Source organism: Ruditapes philippinarum, unplaced genomic scaffold, assembly GCF_026571515.1.
Source record: "Ruditapes philippinarum isolate M1 unplaced genomic scaffold, ASM2657151v2 ctg4498_1_1_1_1, whole genome shotgun sequence".
Lineage (NCBI taxonomy): Eukaryota > Metazoa > Mollusca > Bivalvia > Venerida > Veneridae > Ruditapes > Ruditapes philippinarum.
This window is the reverse complement of record NW_026867028.1, coordinates 305,845-326,209: the sequence shown is the minus strand read 5'-3', so window position 1 is coordinate 326,209 and position 20,365 is coordinate 305,845. Positions and strand designations below refer to the sequence as shown.

Genomic DNA, 20,365 nt, shown 5'->3' with positions numbered 1-20,365 from the left:
TAAGCCTGAACTGAGATTATGCACAATCTTGATGGGTTTGGGTTAAAGGGACCGCCTCAGCTCCCCTTACAGCTCAACGATTGAAAATTGATAAATTATAACGGGGTCAAACTTTGTTTACACAACGGTCTTTAAGTTTTGTTTATTATTCAATATTATGGTAAAATTCAATGGTGGACTTTGTACGTAAACATACTGTTTACCCGAATATGATAAGCGATTTCCTTTGCATATTTTGTCAGTTTAAAGTGTCCCGTCTCTGCAAGGCTATCAATCTTTATATTTTAGGCTTTTTATCATTAGGAGCTTCTTTAACAATCATAACGAGCAACAAATACTAGACTGTGTTGACCCCCACCCCCTTTATCAAACAATGTTGTTTTTTTTCAGCATAAAACCGAAAAGAAAAGTCTGCATTAAAACTATTAAGTTTAATTATGCCAAAATTTCTTTTTGTAATTTTCGTCTGCTCAACTCGTTTCGTTTCAATGCACATTATGCCTGGGCTATGAATAAATGTTTCATGAGGAGATGCTCATCACCTATTTAAAGTATTGAATATGAATATAAATTTTGATAAAGGTAACAAATAATGTAAACAAAGAGGTATTTTGACTTCTAAATTGGCCTTTAAGATGGATACACATTATCATTTGAAAAAGGTAGGGGAAGTAACTCCATCAACATTGTAAATGTTTAATATTCTCTGATTACATACCTTTATTGTAATAATTTATACGTTGACATATATACCCAAATAAAGAGTTCGCGCGTTTTTATTATATAGTTTAAATTTTGAAATTAATTGCTCTTCGAACATTGAAACATATTCTTTTTCATGTAAACAACTGTGTATTTGTAAAACTGCATTGAAATATATACAATACATGAATTAAATTTCATTTTAACCAGACTGAAGGAAATTAATGGGTTTTAACATTTGTTACCAAGATCAGATGTCTATATATAAACGGATTAGGTTATATAAAAATACAAACGTATAGAAGTGTGTCATATAAAGTACATGTAATTAGCAAAAGTTTTCAGTAGGATTGCGTGCTCAACTTTTCTCGGTGCTTGATAGTAAAACGAGAGCTAAGATAATGTAGAATATAAAGAAAAAGTTCACAAAAAGGTCATAATTCTGTCGAAATCCATGTTATAGTAATTGCCCCTTGACAGTGACCTTCTATTATGCTCTCAAGTAAGTTTCAAGTTTGAAACTTGAGAGCAAAAACTTAACTAAAATTTGTCGCCGACGCAGACGCCTTGGTGAATAAATAGCTCTCCCTTTGCTTCGAATAGTCGAGCTAATACAATAATGATTACGTTGATGTGTTCTAATAAACAATGTGTCATTTGTTTTGTTGTTTGTACTTTTTTTATATTTTTATTTTTTACTGTTTGGAATACAATTTCTATCAAAAATATACTATTTCATCGAATAGTACACGTTTTTAATTCAGATATCATGTAATTTTTTCTACTTGAAAAAGTTGGCAAAATGAATTATATTGGTTTGTATATAATGTTACTCCTTCGATTTATAAGGGGACTAAACAAGCTAAATGTACTTAAAGGCCTTTGGTATCAATTAAGTGTTTTTACGTCTGTAAGTTAATAATGTATCAATTGTATTTGGTACAGCTTGATTTTATTTACACCGTTGGGAGCCAATTGTGAAGTGCCAGTCGTTGAAGAGAACTTGTTTTTATAAAATCTTTCAAGAAAAAGCAGTGAATAATAGGGTACAACCGTTTTGCCATATAAAGCATTCGAGTTAATAATAATAATACTAATAAAAATGATGATAATGATGATTAAGATGATGACGATGATGATTAAGATGATGATGATGATTAAGATCATGATGATGATGACGACGATGATTTAGATGATAATGATGATTAAGTTGATGATGATGATTAAGATGATGATGATGACGACGATGATGATTAAGATGATAATTATGATTAAGATGGTGATGATGATTAAGATGATGATGATGACGATGATGATGATTAAGATGATAATGATGATTAAGATGATGATGTTGATGATTAAGATGATAACGATGATGATGATGATTAAGATCATGATGATGATGACGATGATGATTAAGATGATAATGATGATGATGATGACGACGATGATGATTAAGATGATAATGATGATTAAGATGATGATGGTGATTAAGATGATGACGATGATGATGATTTAGATGATAATGATGATTAAGATGATGATAATGATTAACATGATAATGATGACGACGATGATGATAAAGTTGATGATGATGATTAAGATGATGATGATGATTAAGATAATGATGATGACGACGATGATGATTAAGTTGATGATGATTAAGTTGATGATGACGATGATGATTAAGATGATGATGACGATGATGATTAAGATGATGATGATGATGATGATGGTTGTGATGATATGATCATTATAATTAAGATGGTGATGATGATTAAGATGATGGTGATGACGTTGATGATGATTAAGATGATAATGATCATTAAGATGATGATGATGATGATTAAGATGATGACGATGATGATGATGATTAAGATCAGGATGTTGATGACGATGATGATTAAGATGATAATGATGATGATGATGACGACGATGATGATTAAGATGATAATGATGATTAAGATGATGATGGTGATTAAGATGATGATGATGATGATGACGATGATGATTAAGATGATAATGATGATTAAGATGATGATGATGATGATTAACATGATAATGATTACGACGATGATGATTAAGTCGATGATGATGATTAAGATGATGATGATGATGATGATGATTAAGATAATGATGATGACGACGATGATGATTAAGTTGATAATGATTAAGTTGATGATGATGATGACGATAATGATTAAGATGATGATGACGATGATGATTAAGATAATGATGATGATGGTTGTGATGATATGATCAATAAATAAATTAATGAAAAGAACATTTGTAAGATTAGAAAGATACCTAACATGTTGAGGAAGAAGAAGAACTTTAACGTTATATTGTAACTGGATAAGCACACGATTTTTTTTAATTTTAACTAACAGAATGAACCGATTTCTATGAAGACGCCGCGTTGACTATTATTTGTTTTTCTAACCCATTGCATGAAACATTTTGTATTTCTATAATTTCCATTGCCATAACAATAGTACTTCCTTCTTTGGAAAAATCATATTAATTTCAAAATCAGTCGGACTCAGATTGTTTTTATTTATTAACACAAATTTAAATGACAAATTGTACGATTATGGTAAAAGCATTGAAAATGGCTTAAAATTATTATAAGAAAGACAACGAATAAATGCCTTAAGTAGTAACTTCGGTTACAAAAAAAATGATTAAACACACAAAAAGCACATTATAAAAGTTAATCTTACATTTTCTACAACAATAATATACAAATTAATGTGGCCCGACCTATTTATGAAACACTAAGTCATGGATCGTCATGTTCCAACGGAACTTTAATCATGTTACAGTCGTTAAGGCAAAATCAGGCTTTATAGGTTAGTTTTACTTCTCTTAGCTTAGACATCTTCAGTGTTTATTGTTTCCAGTGTCTATTACTGTCATATATTTCTCGCATTAGGGATTTATTGCGTTAACATCTTTGAATTCAATGAATAAGGATGATGGATCTGAATTCTTCGATCATAATAATAAGTTTGCTGATTTCATGTGTCGGTATTGTGAATTCAGTAGTGATAACAACTAACGTTGGTGAAATCATTGGTAATATAGAAACAGTTGATATCAACAATACAAATTTCAAAGTGGATACTTATCACGGGATCCCCTATGCGACACCGCCTGTTGGTAACTTACGCTTTAGTAAACCAGAGCATGTAGCAGAAATATAGACACCTTTCAACGCAACGGAATATAGTTCAGCATGTTGGCAATTTAAGACTTATTCTGTAGCACCTAATCCTCCCCAATCTGAGGATTGTTTGTATCTCGAAGAAAAGAGACAACAATGAAATATGCCGCATTGGTGTATATTCATGGAGGTGAATTCGAATGGGGTTCTTCTGATTTATTTGACGGAAAATACCTGTCGGCATATGGCGGAATTATAGTTGTGACTTTCAACTATCGTCTTGAGCTTCTGGGATTTTTACAGTTAGATGAAAACGATGCACCTGGTAATGTTTGCATATGGGATCAGAAACGTGTCCTTGAATGGGTAAATAAGACTATAGAATCATTCGGAGGTGATAAGGCCAAAGTTTCGATACTTGGATTATCTGCTGGTGCGGTAAGTGCAACAATTCTAGTTTTGTATCCAGAAAACAAAGGTCTGTTTCAAAGAGTTCTAGTTCATGGTCATAGCGTTACGTCACCCGAGTACAAGTGGAATTCTGGGAACACGCTGGAGACTGATTATGTTGTACGGTCCCTTGGATGTTCATCTTAAAGTTCAACTGCTTACGAAATATATCAGCTAGTAGCCTAGCTGCAGACGTCAAAGCATATAGTTTGGAGGCTCGGAAAAAAATGTTGCGGGACATGTTTTATTTGCCAACAATAGATGGTACTCTATAAAAGTAAATCCTTATGACTTGACGAAAGAAAACAATAGAGGAGAACACGAAAAGTCTTTGGATTTCTTTAAAACACTCGACTTTTTGCAAGGGTATTCTATATAAGATGCGGGATTTCTTTTCCAAAATTTACTAAACATCAGTGATGCTGAACAGTTCAAGCCAACAAAACAAGATTTTATTACAGAATTTGCATTAAAACTGCCAGATAACAAAACATATTCCGATAAGGTTTATGAATTTGTTACTTCTACGTACGCTGACTGGACAGATCATTCAAATCCTGAAAAAATTAGACTGCAAGTGGCAACGTTTTTCACTGATATCATTAGAGCTATACCAGCTGTACAAATGAACAGACTTCATGCTAGATTAAATGTATCGTTGAATAATTATATGTTTCTATTTAGTGCAAAACCAGTGCTCCAAGTGCTCCCTACACCTAGTTGGCTAGATGGCAGAGAAAGGGAAAGTGACAGAAATTTTATATTCAGATGCTAGTTCATTGGTAACTTTTTTTCTGGGGTTTCATATTGTGACAACAAGAAACGTGTTTTATGTTAAACTATGATACAAAATGGAAAGAACATCAAAACACTCGGCAATCTGATTTTTTTTTTTTTTGATTTTTTTTTTTTTTTGATTTTTTGAGAATTTGAAATAAAAGAACCTTTTGTTTAATGTAAATATGTGCTCATGAAACATTGAAACATTAAATATTTCAGTTTAAAGTTTTATTCATAAAGCTGTTTTTATCTTAACATGAAGAAACATACTATTTTAGAGCCAATAACTCTCTTTTACATGATTTGGAGTTCTTTGTAATTTCTCCAATCAAAACTGAAGAATTATTTGAGATATCAACTTCAAATTTATATCTGCAAATTTCTAGAAATCAAGAAATCTAGAAATTTATAACTACAAATTCCAAGAACTATAGTTCTCGTTTTTATACTGAAATAAATTTTCCCGCCCTTAAGGCTTCAATTCAGTGATTTGGATCATTCGACTGGGGAGATCATTTTAACGAATTTGCTTGTTTCATTTTTTTATTTTAAAAGATATTTTTAGTATTATTATATTTTAATGATTATTTCATGATTGTTGCATAATGGCATATCATAATGTTCATGATAAAATATCATATTGTACTACTGGTTGATTTTAACAATTTTATAATGACCTACATTAATGAATAAATAATTTCAGCTAATAGTTATCTCGAGTGAACTCTGTATGTCTGATAAACAGAATTAAGATTAAAATTTTCTAATCAAGCATACTTTATGGTGAACTAATCGTTGTAACAGGAGTTTATGAATCAGTGAAAACTTTGATAAAGCGGTTTTTAGAAAACTGGTTTATTTGGGGTCATTCAAACGTTTTGGTAGTTCTGGTAAGATAGGCGAATGTTTGCATCTTGGTACTTTCAAGGATATTTCTATGGCAACTGTGTACTTCCTTTCGGTTTTGTTATACTTTTCTGGAAAAAGTAGATGCTTAAGCTAAACAATCATTAAATTTTCAAAAAACTGACTTATTATTACCTGCTTGTGATTTTAGACCGGCTATAAATAAACTCGTATCATCTGAATGGAAAGCAAATTGGGACAATGCCGTATTTAATAAACTGCACGATATAAACCCATCTATGGAAGAATATTAACGCCAGAATTACATCTTGCTTTCTTACGTTACATCGTGCTTTCTAACTTGTACATCTTACATTCTGACTTGTATATCTTGCATTCTGACTTGTACATCATGCATTCTGACTTGTACATCTTGCATTCTGACTTTACATGTTGCTTTCTAACATGCACATTATGCTTTCTGCTGTGTGCGTCTTGCTTAATTGTATGTTGATATCGTTATTTAACGATCAATTATTATTCATTTGTTGATCTGGTATATTAATTCAATAACTTAACCTGCAACTGTTTGCGTTTGGGTCTATTTACTCAGCATGAATGACGAATGTCATAAGGTAGAATGACGCATAGCCGAAAGCCGAATGCAGCAAGCATAATACGACGCGACATCTGGTGTAATAATATGTGACACCCAAATTATGCTAACAGGTGGCGCTACAGTTATATTCTCGGTAAAGTCCGTATTGCGGTTCGGATTCAGTTTACCAAATTACGTCCCTTTGTTTTAAAATTTTCATTACCACCGTGGAGGAAATAAGGTCAACAAATATACAAAACGATTTGACCAATTTTTGTATTTATTACTGAAACTCTGGGTCAAATTATATTTCCAGCTGACAATGACAGGTTGCACATTTCCAAATCAATGAAATCTAGAAATTTATAACTACAAATTCCAAGAACTATAGTTCTCGTTTTTATACTGAAATAAATTTTCCCGCCCTTAAGGCTTCAATTCAGTGATTTGGATCATTCGACTGGGGAGATCATTTTAACGAATTTGCTTGTTTCATTTTTTTATTTTAAAAGATATTTTTAGTATTATTATATTTTAATGATTATTTCATGATTGTTGCATAATGGCATATCATAATGTTCATGATAAAATATCATATCGTACTACTGGTTGATTTTAACAATTTTATAATGACCTACATTAATGAATAAATAATTTCAGCTAATAGTTATCTCGAGTGAACTCTGTATGTCTGATAAACAAAATTAAGATTAAAATTTTCTAATCAAGCATACTTTATGGTGAACTAATCGTTGTAACAGGAGTTTATGAATCAGTGAAAACTTTGATAAAGCGGTTTTTAGAAAACTGGTTTATTTGGGGTCATTCAAACGTTTTGGTAGTTCTGGTAAGATAGGCGAATGTTTGCATCTTGGTACTTTCAAGGATATTTCTATGGCAGCTGTGTACTTCCTTTCGGTTTTGTTATACTTTTCTGGAAAAAGTAGATACTTAAGCTAAACAATCATTAAATTTTCAAAAAACTGACTTATTATTACCTGCTTGTGATTTTAGACCGGCTATAAATAAACTCGTATCATCTGAATGGAAAGCAAATTGGGACAATGCCGTATTTAATAAACTGCACGATATAAACCCATCTATGGAAGAATATTAACGCCAAAATTACATCTTGCTTTCTTAGGTTACATCGTGCTTTCTAACTTGTACATCTTACATTCTGACCTGTATATCTTGCATTCTGACTTGTACATCATGCATTCTGACTTGTACATCTTGCATTCTGACTTTACATGTTGCTTTCTAACATGCACATTATGCTTTCTGCTGTGTGCGTCTTGCTTAATTGTATGTTGATATCGTTATTTAACGATCAATTATTATTCATTTGTTGATCTGGTATATTAATTCAATAACTTAACCTGCAACTGTTTGTATTTGGGTCTATTTACTCAGCTTGAATGACGAATGTCATAAGGTAGAATGACGCATAGCCGAAAGATGAAAGCCGAATGCAGCAAGCATAATACGACGCGACATCTGGTGTAATAATATGTGACACCCAAATTATGCTAACAGGTGGCGCTACAGTTATATTCTCGGTAAAGTCCGTATTGCGGTTCGGATTCAGTTTACCAAATTACGTCCCTTTGTTTTAAAATTTTCATTACCACCGTGGAGGAAATAAGGTCAACAAATATACAAAACGATTTGACCAATTTTTGTATTTATTACTGAAACTCTGGGTCAAATTATATTTCCAGCTGACAATGACAGCTATGTCGTGGCCACGAGGTAATAAGTCGTAGCCACGAGATAGCTAAGTCGTGGCAACCAGATACTTTGTCGTGGCCACGAGTTACTATGTCGTGGCCACGACATAGTATCTCGTGGTCACGACTTAGCTATCTCGTGGCCACGACTTATGACCTCGTGGCCACGACATAGTATCTCGTGGCCACGACTTAGTAACTCGTGGCCACGACTTAGCTATCTCGTGGCCACGACTTAGTAACTCGTGGCCACGACATCTCGTGCGCACGAGAACACAAGTCACCTTTGTGCCACAGTAATCTTCAGCCCAACATGCAATATTCATTTTATCACCATTTCTTGGGATCTTTTTTGTACATTTTGTTTTTATGTACTCATCAATTAACATTATGAAATCATTCGCCTTAAAGCTGCACTCTCACAGATTGACAATTTCGACATTTTTTTTCCTTCTCTGAAGCAGCTGATTTTGGCAGCATTTCCTTCAATTCAGTTTTAAGCTGACACTGTGAACAAGGTCCCGTATTCATAAAGCATCTTAGTGAATAATTTCAACCTAGTGAAAATTTTTTTTTTTTTTTTGACAAGTTGAATTTAAAAAATCTAACAATGTGTGTACAAATTTAGTTTGAAAATAGGCAAGAATATGTCCTAATTAATAAAAACACATTATAAATGTTGTGGATGGTCACAGGTATTGGAAATAAGCCATGTCAAAAATTAGGAACTTTTCAAGAGGATGAACTATTTTACTAAGAAGTTTTTTTATGGCCTAAGCACTTTGAACAGCTGTTCTATTTTATAATTATTTTGTTGATAAAAAATAATTCTAAAATCATTGATTTGGAAATGTGCAACCTGTCATTGTCAGCTGGAAATATAATTTGACCCAGAGTTTCAGTAATAAATACAAAAATTGGTCAAATCGTTTTGTATATTTGTTTACCTTATTTCCTCCATAGTGGTAATGAAAATTTTAAAAAAAGGGACGTAATTTGGTAAACTGAATCCGAACCGCAATACGGACTTTACCGAGAATATAACTGTAGCGCCACCTGTTAGCATAATTTGGGTGTCACATATTATTACACCAGATGTCGCGTCGTATTATGCTTGCTGCATTCGGCTTTCGGCTATACGTCATTCTACCTTATGACATTCGTCATTCATGCTGAGTAAATAGACCCAAACGCAAACAGTTGCAGGTTAAGTTATTGAATTAATATACCAGATCAACAAATGAATAATAATTGATCGTTAAATAACGATATCAACATACAATTAAGCAAGACGCACACAGCAGAAAGCATAATGCGCATGTAAGAAAGCAACATGTAAAGTCAGAATGCAAGATGTACAAGTCAGAATGCATGATGTACAAGTCAGAATGCAAGATATACAAGTCAGAAAGTAAGATGTACAAGTAAGAAAGCACGATGTAACGTAAGAAAGCAAGATGTAATTTTGGCGTTAATATTCTTCCATACCCATCTCTTGATGTGTCATCATCTCTATCTCTGTCAAACCGCCATGATCAAACAGTTCTTCTTCGATGCCGAATTGGACACACTTAAGTTAACCACTCTTATCTCCTCACGAATGACAATGCCCCTTTCTGTGTAATGAAAATTTTACTGTCAAGCATTTTCTTCTTGAATGTCATGATTTTTCACAGGCCCGTAATAGATTTTATTCTGTAAATTCACTCAAAGAACTCTTTAATACAATTCCATCAAAAATTATTGATTATTTGAAAGAACTAAACTTGTATTCTAGGATCTAATTGGCTCATTTTTATTGTCATTTACAAAGTTTTACATAACATTTTAAGCCTATTATAGCATTCGGCACGATATGGCCAGTTATGTAAAAATCCAAACAAACAAACAGAACAGAACAGATCATATCTTTATTAACCCGAGTTATATACTTATATAACACATGAGTATACATAATAGTGGTGAATATTTGTAAATTAAATCACATGAAATGGTTTTATTAAATATTTCTACACACAGTGCAATATTATTTTATGTATTTGTAAGGAAAATGAATATATCATGAGAGATTTAAATAAGAAAAAAGCAAACAAACAGCTACCGCCTGAAAGGGGGTAGATACACACACACAAATTGTATTCGTTTCTCGACGGACTGTAGAAATGGACAGTTGGTAAAAAAATACGTCATTGTTTACATACGGGTCCTGTCGCGGGGTCCCGTCAAAGCACAATTTAGGTCAATCAATACACAAAAAGGAAGTAAATATTGAATGACAGTGTACAGTTAAAATTCTACTGTACATAATATTAATATCAATAATAATAAAATCAACGATGGAAGTTTGGGGTGAACAAAAATATTGTTATTCAACGTGTCAAAAATACATTTAACCTAAAATGAGCGAAAAAAAATTTGATGAAAAGGTTCATTTTAAAGCTAGACATCAGTAATTCAATAACTGGGTGTTTTCCTCGTTTATTCCTCTTCGTAAATACAGATGTGTTAGGGTGAATGTGAATGAAATAACTACTGTTCTTGGTGTGACACATTTTAGGCCTCTCTAAGAATAATGGAATAAATCCATATCCTAGAAAGATTCGTCTGGTACACATATGTTTTCCTTCTTTTGACAAGATGTCTATATAAATACATTTGAGCCGTGTCATGACAAAACCAACAAAATGGGTTTGCGACCAGCATGGATCCAGACCAGACTGCGCATCCGCGCAGTCTGATCAGGATCCATGCTATTCGCTGTCAGTTTCTCCACTTGTAATAGAGTTGGTAAGCGAACAGCAACGATCCTGATCAGACTGCGCGGATGCGCAGGCTGGTCTGGATCCATGCTGGTCGCAAACCCACTATGTTAGTTTTGTCGTGACACGGCTCATTTGTAAGGGAAACAGTCGAATACAAAATGTCGGAATTGCCGCTTGCATTGAACCCTCAATTTTACATTTAAATTTCTTTTAAATTTCAAAACATTCAAATTACAAAGTTGTATTGTAATACATACCACCATATATTTTTCAATCGTATAAAATTATGTAATAGCTTACTAAAATCCACTTTTTTATTTGACATTGCTACCTTAATTGTTGTTTTGTCGTCGTTGTTGTTGTTGTTGTTTTATTTCGTTGTGTTTTTCTTTAAATAAAAGAATCTTAGCTCAAAAAGAAAAATATTACTTCAATGTTATTGATAAGGTTAATTATATAAAATTATAATAAAGAGTCTAAGCTCAAAAAGAAAAGATATTACTTCAATGTTATTGATTAGGTTAATTATATAAAATTATAATAAATGAACTGCATTGCTCAAGTAACAAAACTCTTTTTATTCAAGTAAAGATAAATTAAAAAGAAGCATATCCTGATCTTCGTGTTGTTGTTACTTAGTTAACACCAACATCCTGTTTAGTGGTATACAAACAGGTAATAAAAAAGCCACAATATACACTTGTGTTAAATGCTAGTTGGAATAAAGAAGAAAAAATAGCATTTAAACATCATAAAAATTGAAATGCGTACTTGTAAAACTACATTTTAAACTACTTCATTTATATTAAGATCAAACAAATCCTCTTGATTACCATGCACGACTTACTGTATTTGGCACTGATGTGAGTATATTCTGTGTTGGTGCCCCCCCCCCCCCCCCAAAAAAGGGCAAAGAATAGCATAAAAATACGATTTTAATTTTATTTTGGAGTATATTTCTTAATTATTCTGTGTATAAATCTTTCTGTTTTAGGTACTCCAGCTGATCAATATCAGAAAGTATGTTTTTATGTTTACAAACCTTTGGACATCAGTGGAGTACCTTAAGGAACAATATAGACTTGCTCTTTAAATGTACTATATTTTACCTGCATTTCATTATAGATTATGTATGGATGTTATTTGTTTATTTTTTAAACATCTCATTTAATCCAGAAAATGCTCTGCTGATATGACTGATAATTATAGTACTTGTTCTGTTTGTATGTTTAAATTAACAAACAAGCAAAGAATGTATGTTGGTGCTAAAAGTATTGTTTAATGTTTACAGCAATAAAGATTTTGAACTACTTATCTGCTTTTGAACAGGTGAGAAATAAATTGCAAGATACAATGCACTATCGATTATGGCAGCTCAAGTAAATGTAAAAATATAATATTAATCAGCTGCCAATTTAATAAACTTGCCTTGAAAACAGTATTGATTCAACACATTGTTTACGTTCGCAAAAGAAAAAAAATCATATTATTATATGCATTGTCACGTTTTATTAAATAAATCTTTTAAAATGCTAATGTATCTTAATTTTAAAATTTATTGATTTGAAAAAATTCTAATGAAGTTATTTGACTGAAAAATTTTGTAAATTTTAAAAAAAAAACCCCCCAAACAACATTTGGGGGCAATAAAAATTTTAAAAGGTTGCCTTAGTTCCCCTTTTAATTTTGGGTTTGAAATTTCGCACTTTTTGATGTTTTTAAAACTTTAAGTTTTAAAAAGGTAAACCCTTAATTCCCAATTTTTTTTTTAAAATTTTCCAAAATTATTGAATATTTATAAAATTTTAATTAAATAATTTTATTTTGAAAAAAATGTAAAATTTTTAGATTTTTCTTCTTTTCGCCGGGTCCTTCCAATTTTAAGTTTAAAATTTAAAGTTTTTTCGTTTTTAAAATTTTTTATTTTAAAATTTTAAAACTTTTCGGGGAGAAAAATAAAAATATCTTACTTTTTTATGTAAATTGGCATTTTTTTTAAATGAATTTAACCCAGTTTTATTTTTCGTTTACATTTTTAAAAAAGGTTTATAGAAAGACTAAACAAAGACTTTTAGTACTGTAGGAACAAACGTACACATACAAAAATCAGAGGGGAAATAGTTTTAAATGCTTTCCGTCCCATAGCAAAAACAGTTTTGTGTCACAAAGTTAAACCCCAAAAAAATGTAAAAAATTGAGCAAGGCATTCTGAAATTGTTTTTTCAAACCTTTCCCCTTGGACGCAAAATATTTTACCCCAAAAAACAAAATTCCCAAATTTAATGGGCCACCTGGATTGGGGGTAACTCATTCTTGGCAAACCCAGTTTTTGCCTGGAGAAAAATAAATTGGGGAAAAGAAAAAATTTCAAAAAAAACAAATGGTTTTCTTAGTTTTTAACGGGGGTTATTTTAAAAACAGAATTGGGGTTTTTAAATTTTTTTCTTTTTACAAATATAAAAAAAACACTCTTTCCCCTTATCCAAATTTTTAAAACCCAAGAAAAAAATAAAATGCGGAATTTTTTTATGATCTTTTTCCCCAGTTTTTTTCTTGAAAAACAAAAGACAATAATGGCTTTTGGGGGGGGGAACTTACCTCCCCAGTTAAGTACTGTGCCTTATTGTATCGTTTTAAATTAATTTCAACAAAAAATCCCCAAACTAGACAAATTTTATCGATTTAAAACTTATTTTAAATAAAGCCCCCAAAAATAATACAAATTTTTTTAAAAAAAAAATTGTTTTTTATCCCGCGATTTTTCAAAAATTCACGCTTACAAATTTTAAGTCAAAATTTGCCTTAAATTTTAAAAATTTTCAAACCGTTTTTTTTTTTTTTGTTTTGTTTTGGGGTTTTCCCCTCAAAATCGACAAAAAAGTAAAAAGGTCAACCGCAAAGGTTTCCCATTTTTAAGGTAAAAAGATTCAGGTGTATGTGCTTTTTTAGGCAGAACGGGCACCAGTAAACCACGAGTTCCCGAAGCTAGCTATGTTCCCTCACTAATAACAAATCCCTGCGGGATCGAACCCCAGCGGTGAGGGCACGGTTTTTAAGTCATTTTTTTTTTTTAAACGTCAGTGATTTTAGGTCACGTTTTTCTGGAAATAACTTCTTAATAGACGCGATTTTTAAGGCTTTCCCAATTTATCAAAAACTTTGTCAGCTTTTTTATCGACCACTTTTGTCTAAAAATAACTTCGTTTATCACATGCGTAGAAAAGAATAACTCTGTTGCCCAAAAAAATTTGTGAATAAGTCTAATTCTTAGCGTTGAGTACCCCAAAGGGGAAAACTTTTTTAGAAATTATTTTTTGGTTTTTAGGTTTTTTCAAAATTCTTTTTTTTCCCTTTTTGCTCACTTTACTTTTATGTAGATGTCTGTTTGGGTTAAGAAAGCATAAATTTTCAAGAAAATTTACTGTTTTATTAAAAATGTCATTAAAAATCAAGAACGTTTAAAATTTCCATAATTTCGATTTTTTTTTGTAGTCATTAATTTGGAGACAAAAATAAAAGCCTCTTTTCAATTCATTTAAAACTTGCAAATCATTTGAAGACACCAATGGCATCCACGCAACGTACATTAGAAAATTCAGAATAAATTTTGAATGTGACGGTCTCTTCATAAATATTTTTTGATTTTTTGGGGGAACATTTAGTTTCACGTTTAAAATAAAGGGGTGGTCCTTTTATTTAATTTTTACTTCCTGATGACGAAAAAAGGGTTTTCCCCCAGCAAGAATAAACTATCGTCCCGCAAATGTTAGTTTGTACATTTTGGGTTTATAATTTCTTTTTCCTTTTCCTACCCTTTTTTTTTAAGCTCACTTTGTGCTTTAAACCGGGAAACAATTTCTAGAAGTGGAATTTTTTTAGGAGAAATTTAGTAGACTCTTGTTTATTTGACTGTTAAAATCGCAAAGACCGGGTTTAACTTCAAAACTCTCAAATGCAAAATTATCTTCGTGCTTTAAAAGGAATCAAGTCCAGAAGTTGGATATTTTGTTCAGGAGAAATTTCAAACATGGTTGTTCATTTTACGTGTTAGAAAATCGCTTAAAACCGGGTTCAACTTCTTTCTCAAATCGCTTATCTTCGGCTTTAAACCGGAATCGCTCCTTTTTAAAAAGTTGGATTTTTTTGTACCAAGGAATTTCATTTAAACCCCCTGGCTTTAGTTTATTTTTGAGTGGTTAGAATTATGCTAAAAGACCCGGGGTTTAACTCATTCTCATCAAAAAGCAAGGGTTGACTGATTTTGATTTCCGTGGATCAGGAACAAAATCCCAAATCTAAACTTTTGGGTTCTTTTTTGGGTTGTTGTAGTTTAGGTTTAATATGATTCAGTTTTAGGGGTGGTAGTTTTTTATCTATAAGTTTAGGGGGCACCCCCGAAAGGGTTCCAGGCACAGAAGGCAGTTTTCAAAGGCATGAAAAAAAACCTTTTTTTAAATTTATTATTTAATTTTTTATCTCAAGGTATTTTTTTGGCGGGCCCGGGGTTTTATTAGCCAGACTCTTTTGAATAAGGACATATCTACTTTTACTTGAACAGTTGGTTTTTTTTTTATTTTCCCATTTAAAATTTCCCGCATCCAGTACATTTTTACATGAACCCGTAGTGAAAAGTTTTTATATGTCTCTTTCATTCACTTTTGGGTGTTTTAGAAGGGACTTTTGACACACCTTTTTTCACAATACCAGGCTGTTAAATAAATACTATTTGGAAATGAGGAAAAAAGAAAAAAGAAAACATCAGGGAAAAATTTTTTTTCTTTAAAACGCGATTTTGTTGATTTCGGTTAAAGTGAAAGTAGTAAACTGTGACTTACACTTATAAATGCTTTTTTTTGCCTGGGAAAACAAAACCTCAGCAAAAAAAAAAATTTATTTTTGATAAAAAAAAAGTAAATGTTCGTCAAAACCATACCATTTAGGAAATACTATATTATTATACTTTTAATTACCTTTTTTTTTTGTTTTTGACCCCTTTCCCTTTTTTTTTTTTTTTTTTTTTTTTTTTTTTTTTTTTTTTTTTTTTTTTTTTTTTTTTTTTTTTTTTTTTTTTAAAAAAAAAAAAAAAAAAAAAAATTTTTTATATAAACAAAACCACGGGTACCTAAAGTAAGTAAAATGTGTATACATTTTTTAATAAGAAAAAAAGAAAAAACACCCTTTTGGGAATAAAAGGATTTTCTAGATGAGCTGTATGCCTGAAAGGAAAATGTATAAAATCTTAATTCCCTCTATTAAAATTTTACCGGCATGGGAAAACTAGCGGAAAAAACCGGTCTGATATGCAAGAATGTAAAAAAGCTGATCTATTTTAAATGAAAGATTTAAAAGGGACATTGTATTTTTTCACAAAAATATTGGGGTTCATATTTACCTTGATCTTAGGTTTCCAAAAAAAGATCCAAAATTAATCTTATTGTTCAACCAATAAATCTTTAGTAATGCAATGTTTAAATTAAAAAAGGCTTAGTTTTGGCAAAATCGTGTTCAAAAACCTTTAGAGCATTTACGTTTTAAAAACCCAAAAAACAAAAAAACAAGGGACATGACTTTAAATGGTTTGCGAGTAAAATGGGTTCAAACTTGACAAAAATGGCTACCGAGTCATTGATATTTATAAACAATATTTATATAAATTTATGAAAATTTTATATCAAAAATTATATTCTCAAAGTTTTGATTCCAATATATTAAAATATATACATAATTCACTATTAAATAAGAATTTAATTCCTCGCAAAATAAATGTGAAGAAAGCAACATTAAACCACTCTGGTTTTTTCCTCACCTTTTTTTATACAATATTCCAATCATAAGAAAAAAGAAAAATCATAATCTTTTAAAAAATGGTCTTAAGAGCGAGGTGGTCCTATTTCAGGGATTATTCTAAACCAGCGTCATTCAACCTTATGTATATCTAATGTTATGCTGTGCAACATAATGCTAGGAGAACGTAATAACAGGAAGTTGCGTCATATTTATGTGTGCGCGACCAACAACATCCCATCACAAGAAGCACTGGCCAAGAATAGGTGTCTTCTGCATATTGTTTTAATTTCCAAACTTTGAATATTTTGAAATTTAAAAGATATGACTTATTGGAAATGAAAAGTCACGTGACACTCAAAAACTATACGCACGTGTAAATCACGTTCTATAATGTAATTGCGGAACAAAATCGTAACCGTGACTTCGATCATCTCCGCTTACACATTTTAGTAAATTTTGTTTGTTTAAAAATTTATAACAACAGTAGCCATGGATTGAGCCAGATTTGAGTGAATTAAGGGACATGATTTTTCACAATTTTTGGTAGAGGTCCATATTAGTCCAATGCTATAACTAGTATTAGCCAAATAGCTTTAGTTCTAAGCTCGTAGTTAACAAAAGTGGGATCATATGTTTTCTTCTACAAACTTGTAATCAGTTTTCAAGGTGGACATAAGTTTACATCAATCTGCAAGTGCTACACGATAATGATTTGGTTTAACAATTATATCTTGTCAGGAAGAAATGTTAAATAAAATTGTAGATAACAACGCATAAATGATGAAACATCAACAAAGCTCAGCCCTGAGCAATTTGCGGTCAGGTGAGCTAAAAAAAATGATAATAGAAAAAAAAAAAGACTTTGATATTTTCAACGGAAAATATTCGTATTCAGAGTTTTAAAGTTTAAAAAGAAATAAATGTTAAAAAGAGATATTTTATATTTTAAATGAACTTTACTTCTACGTGAGTAATTAGACCCTTCCAAAAAAATTAGAAAAATAACCCTGTATAAATATTTTTATGGTAATTTAAAACAATCATTAAACAACTGTTATTTTCGAATGAATTGGGTTTTAAAATTTTGAACATTGAAAAAAGTGTCTCCCAAAATTTGGGGTACTTAATTTTTTTTTTTTTGGGGTGTTTTATTGTATGTCATTCGAGCGGGTAAGTCCCATAATATAAATTTCCAATCATGTTTAAAAACTGTTTTCTCATTTATTATGCCAAAACTGTTTCATTTTTTTACTCCCTTTGGTTATTTTTTGATTATAAAGTGGTTTACAAAAAAACAATGTGTTTTTAAAATTTTTTTTTTTTTTTTTGTTGTGTTGGGGGTGAAAGGGGGGTGCGTGTGTTTTTGGTGGGGTTGTTTTTTTATTATTATTTTTTATTCTTACTATTATTATTATTATTATATTTTTATTATTTTCGCATTTTATCCATTCCTATAATAAAAATGTTTTTGTTGCTTAATATTTATTTTTTACTTTGTAATGAAAAAACCCGGGTCATTTTTGAATGATTTTTGAATGTTTTTATGAATCACAAATTTGAAAAAATCATTATGTAATGTAAAGTTGGGGTTTTTTCCCGATAAATTGTCTTAGCATCATGTGTCATGTAGTATGAAGAATTTTAAAACATTGCGTTTTAAATTTTTTTATTTGTATTAAAGTAAATGTGATGACTCAAATAACCGCAAACTGATAAAATCTTATTTTTTTAATGCATTCTTATTTTCGTTTACTTCAGGGCTCTCAAGAGAGTTTTTTGATCAGTAGCAGTTAATGACAAACCAGTTGGGACATTTCAACTTCTCATTTCCGATTGCTCTTCGTGAATTCACAAAATTTTTAAATTCGTAAATTCCCGATTAAGCTTCAGAATTTGTTTAACCAAAAATTAAACAACTTCGTGCATTCACATTTTTAGCCCTTTCAAAAACTTCATGAAATTTACGATCACCTTATAATTCACATTTAAAAATTACAATTCACACAGGGGTTTTTAACTTCAAAAAAAAAACTTCAAATTTTGGAATTCGTGAAAAAGGTCTTTCGTATTAAATGTTCCTTGCTTTTACCTTATGAATTCCAAAAGGAAGCGGTTATTTTTATTCTTTCTTTTTTTCTTTTTTTTTCTTCATGCAAAGCATTTTTGCCAGGGTTTTCAAAAGTCTTTTTTGTCTTTTATACCCCCCCCTTACAAGAATTTCGGAAAGAGAAAACCAAATAGTCCTTTTACCGAAACACTAATTTAAGAAAACGAAAAAGAATCAAATAATCGAAAAATTTCACTATTTTTCATTTTTAAAAAAAAAAAAATACGAATCGTTCAAAAATAAGGAAATTCAGAAAATTAATCAGTGTCAGATATATTGAAAACAGTTACAATCAAACTATTAAATTTGGGAGCGATGAAAGGTTTTTTGTGAAGCCTTTTTACTACATGCGCTTTTTTTTTTATAAATTTGAGGTTGTCTGGTATTTTGACCTCTGGCTGACTCCAAAAAAAACCCCCCAAAAAAATTTTTTTTTAAAAAAAAATTTAAAAAAAAAAACCCCAAAAAATTTCAAAAAAAAATTTTTTTAAAAAAATTTTTTGCCCCGGGTTTTTTGGGGGGTTTAAATTAAATTTTCCTTTGAAAAAGGGGGAACTTTTAAATTTTTTTTTTTTAAAAATTTTTTTTTTTTTAAAAAAAATTTTTTAATTTTTTTTTTTTTCCCTTTCCCTTTTTTTAATTTTTTTTTTTCCTTTTTTAAAGTTTTTTTTTTTTTTAAAAAAAAAAAACCCCCAAAATTAAAAAAAAAAAAAAAAATTTTTTTTAAAAAAAAAACCCAAAAAATTTTTTTTAAGGGGAGAAAAAAAAAATTTTTCCCCAATTTTTTTTTTTTAAAAAAATTTTCCCCCCCTTTTAAAATTTTTTTTTTTTTTTTTTTTTTAAAAAAAATTTTTTTCCAAATTTTAAAAATTTTTTTTTTTTTAAAAACCCTTTAAAAAAAAAATTTTTAAAAAGGTTTAAAAAATTTTAAAAAAAAAAGGTTTGGGGAAAAAAAAAAAATTTTTTTTAAAAAAAAAAAAAAAAAAAAAAAAAACCCCCGGGGTTTTTAAAAAAAATTTTTTTTTTTTAAAAAAAAAATTTAAACCTTTTAAAATTTTTTTTTTTTTTTTTCCCCCCCTTTTTTTTAAATTTTTTGGGGTTAAAAAAAATTTTTTTTAAAATTTTAAAAACCCTGAAACTTTTTTTGGTTTTTTTTTTTTAAAAAAAAAAATATTTGAAACGATGTTTTTATTGATAGCTCACTTCATCGAAACAGTGTATTTATTGATAGCTCATTTTATTCGAAACGGTGTTTGTATTAATAACTCACTACATTGTTACAGTATGTGTTTTCATAGCTCACTATATCGAAACGTTGTTTGTATGGATAGCTAACCTCATCGAAATGGTGTGTTTTAATAATGTGTACACATGTAAATGTATGCAAATAAACATAACTATTACTCTTGCTGTTTGGTATGACTGTTTTATTAA

The 20,365-nt window shown here is 30.4% G+C and overlaps 1 protein-coding gene across 1 annotated transcript; it reads left to right on the top strand.

Moving 5' to 3' along the window:
* Nucleotides 1-4,024: 4,024 nt before the first annotated feature.
* LOC132734555 (cholinesterase 2-like) lies at nt 4,025-4,465 on the top strand. The gene has a single exon (XM_060721313.1). It carries the CDS (start codon nt 4,025-4,027, stop codon nt 4,463-4,465), a length of 441 nt encoding a protein of 146 aa, XP_060577296.1.
* The last annotated feature ends 15,900 nt before the right edge of the window (nt 4,466-20,365 follow it).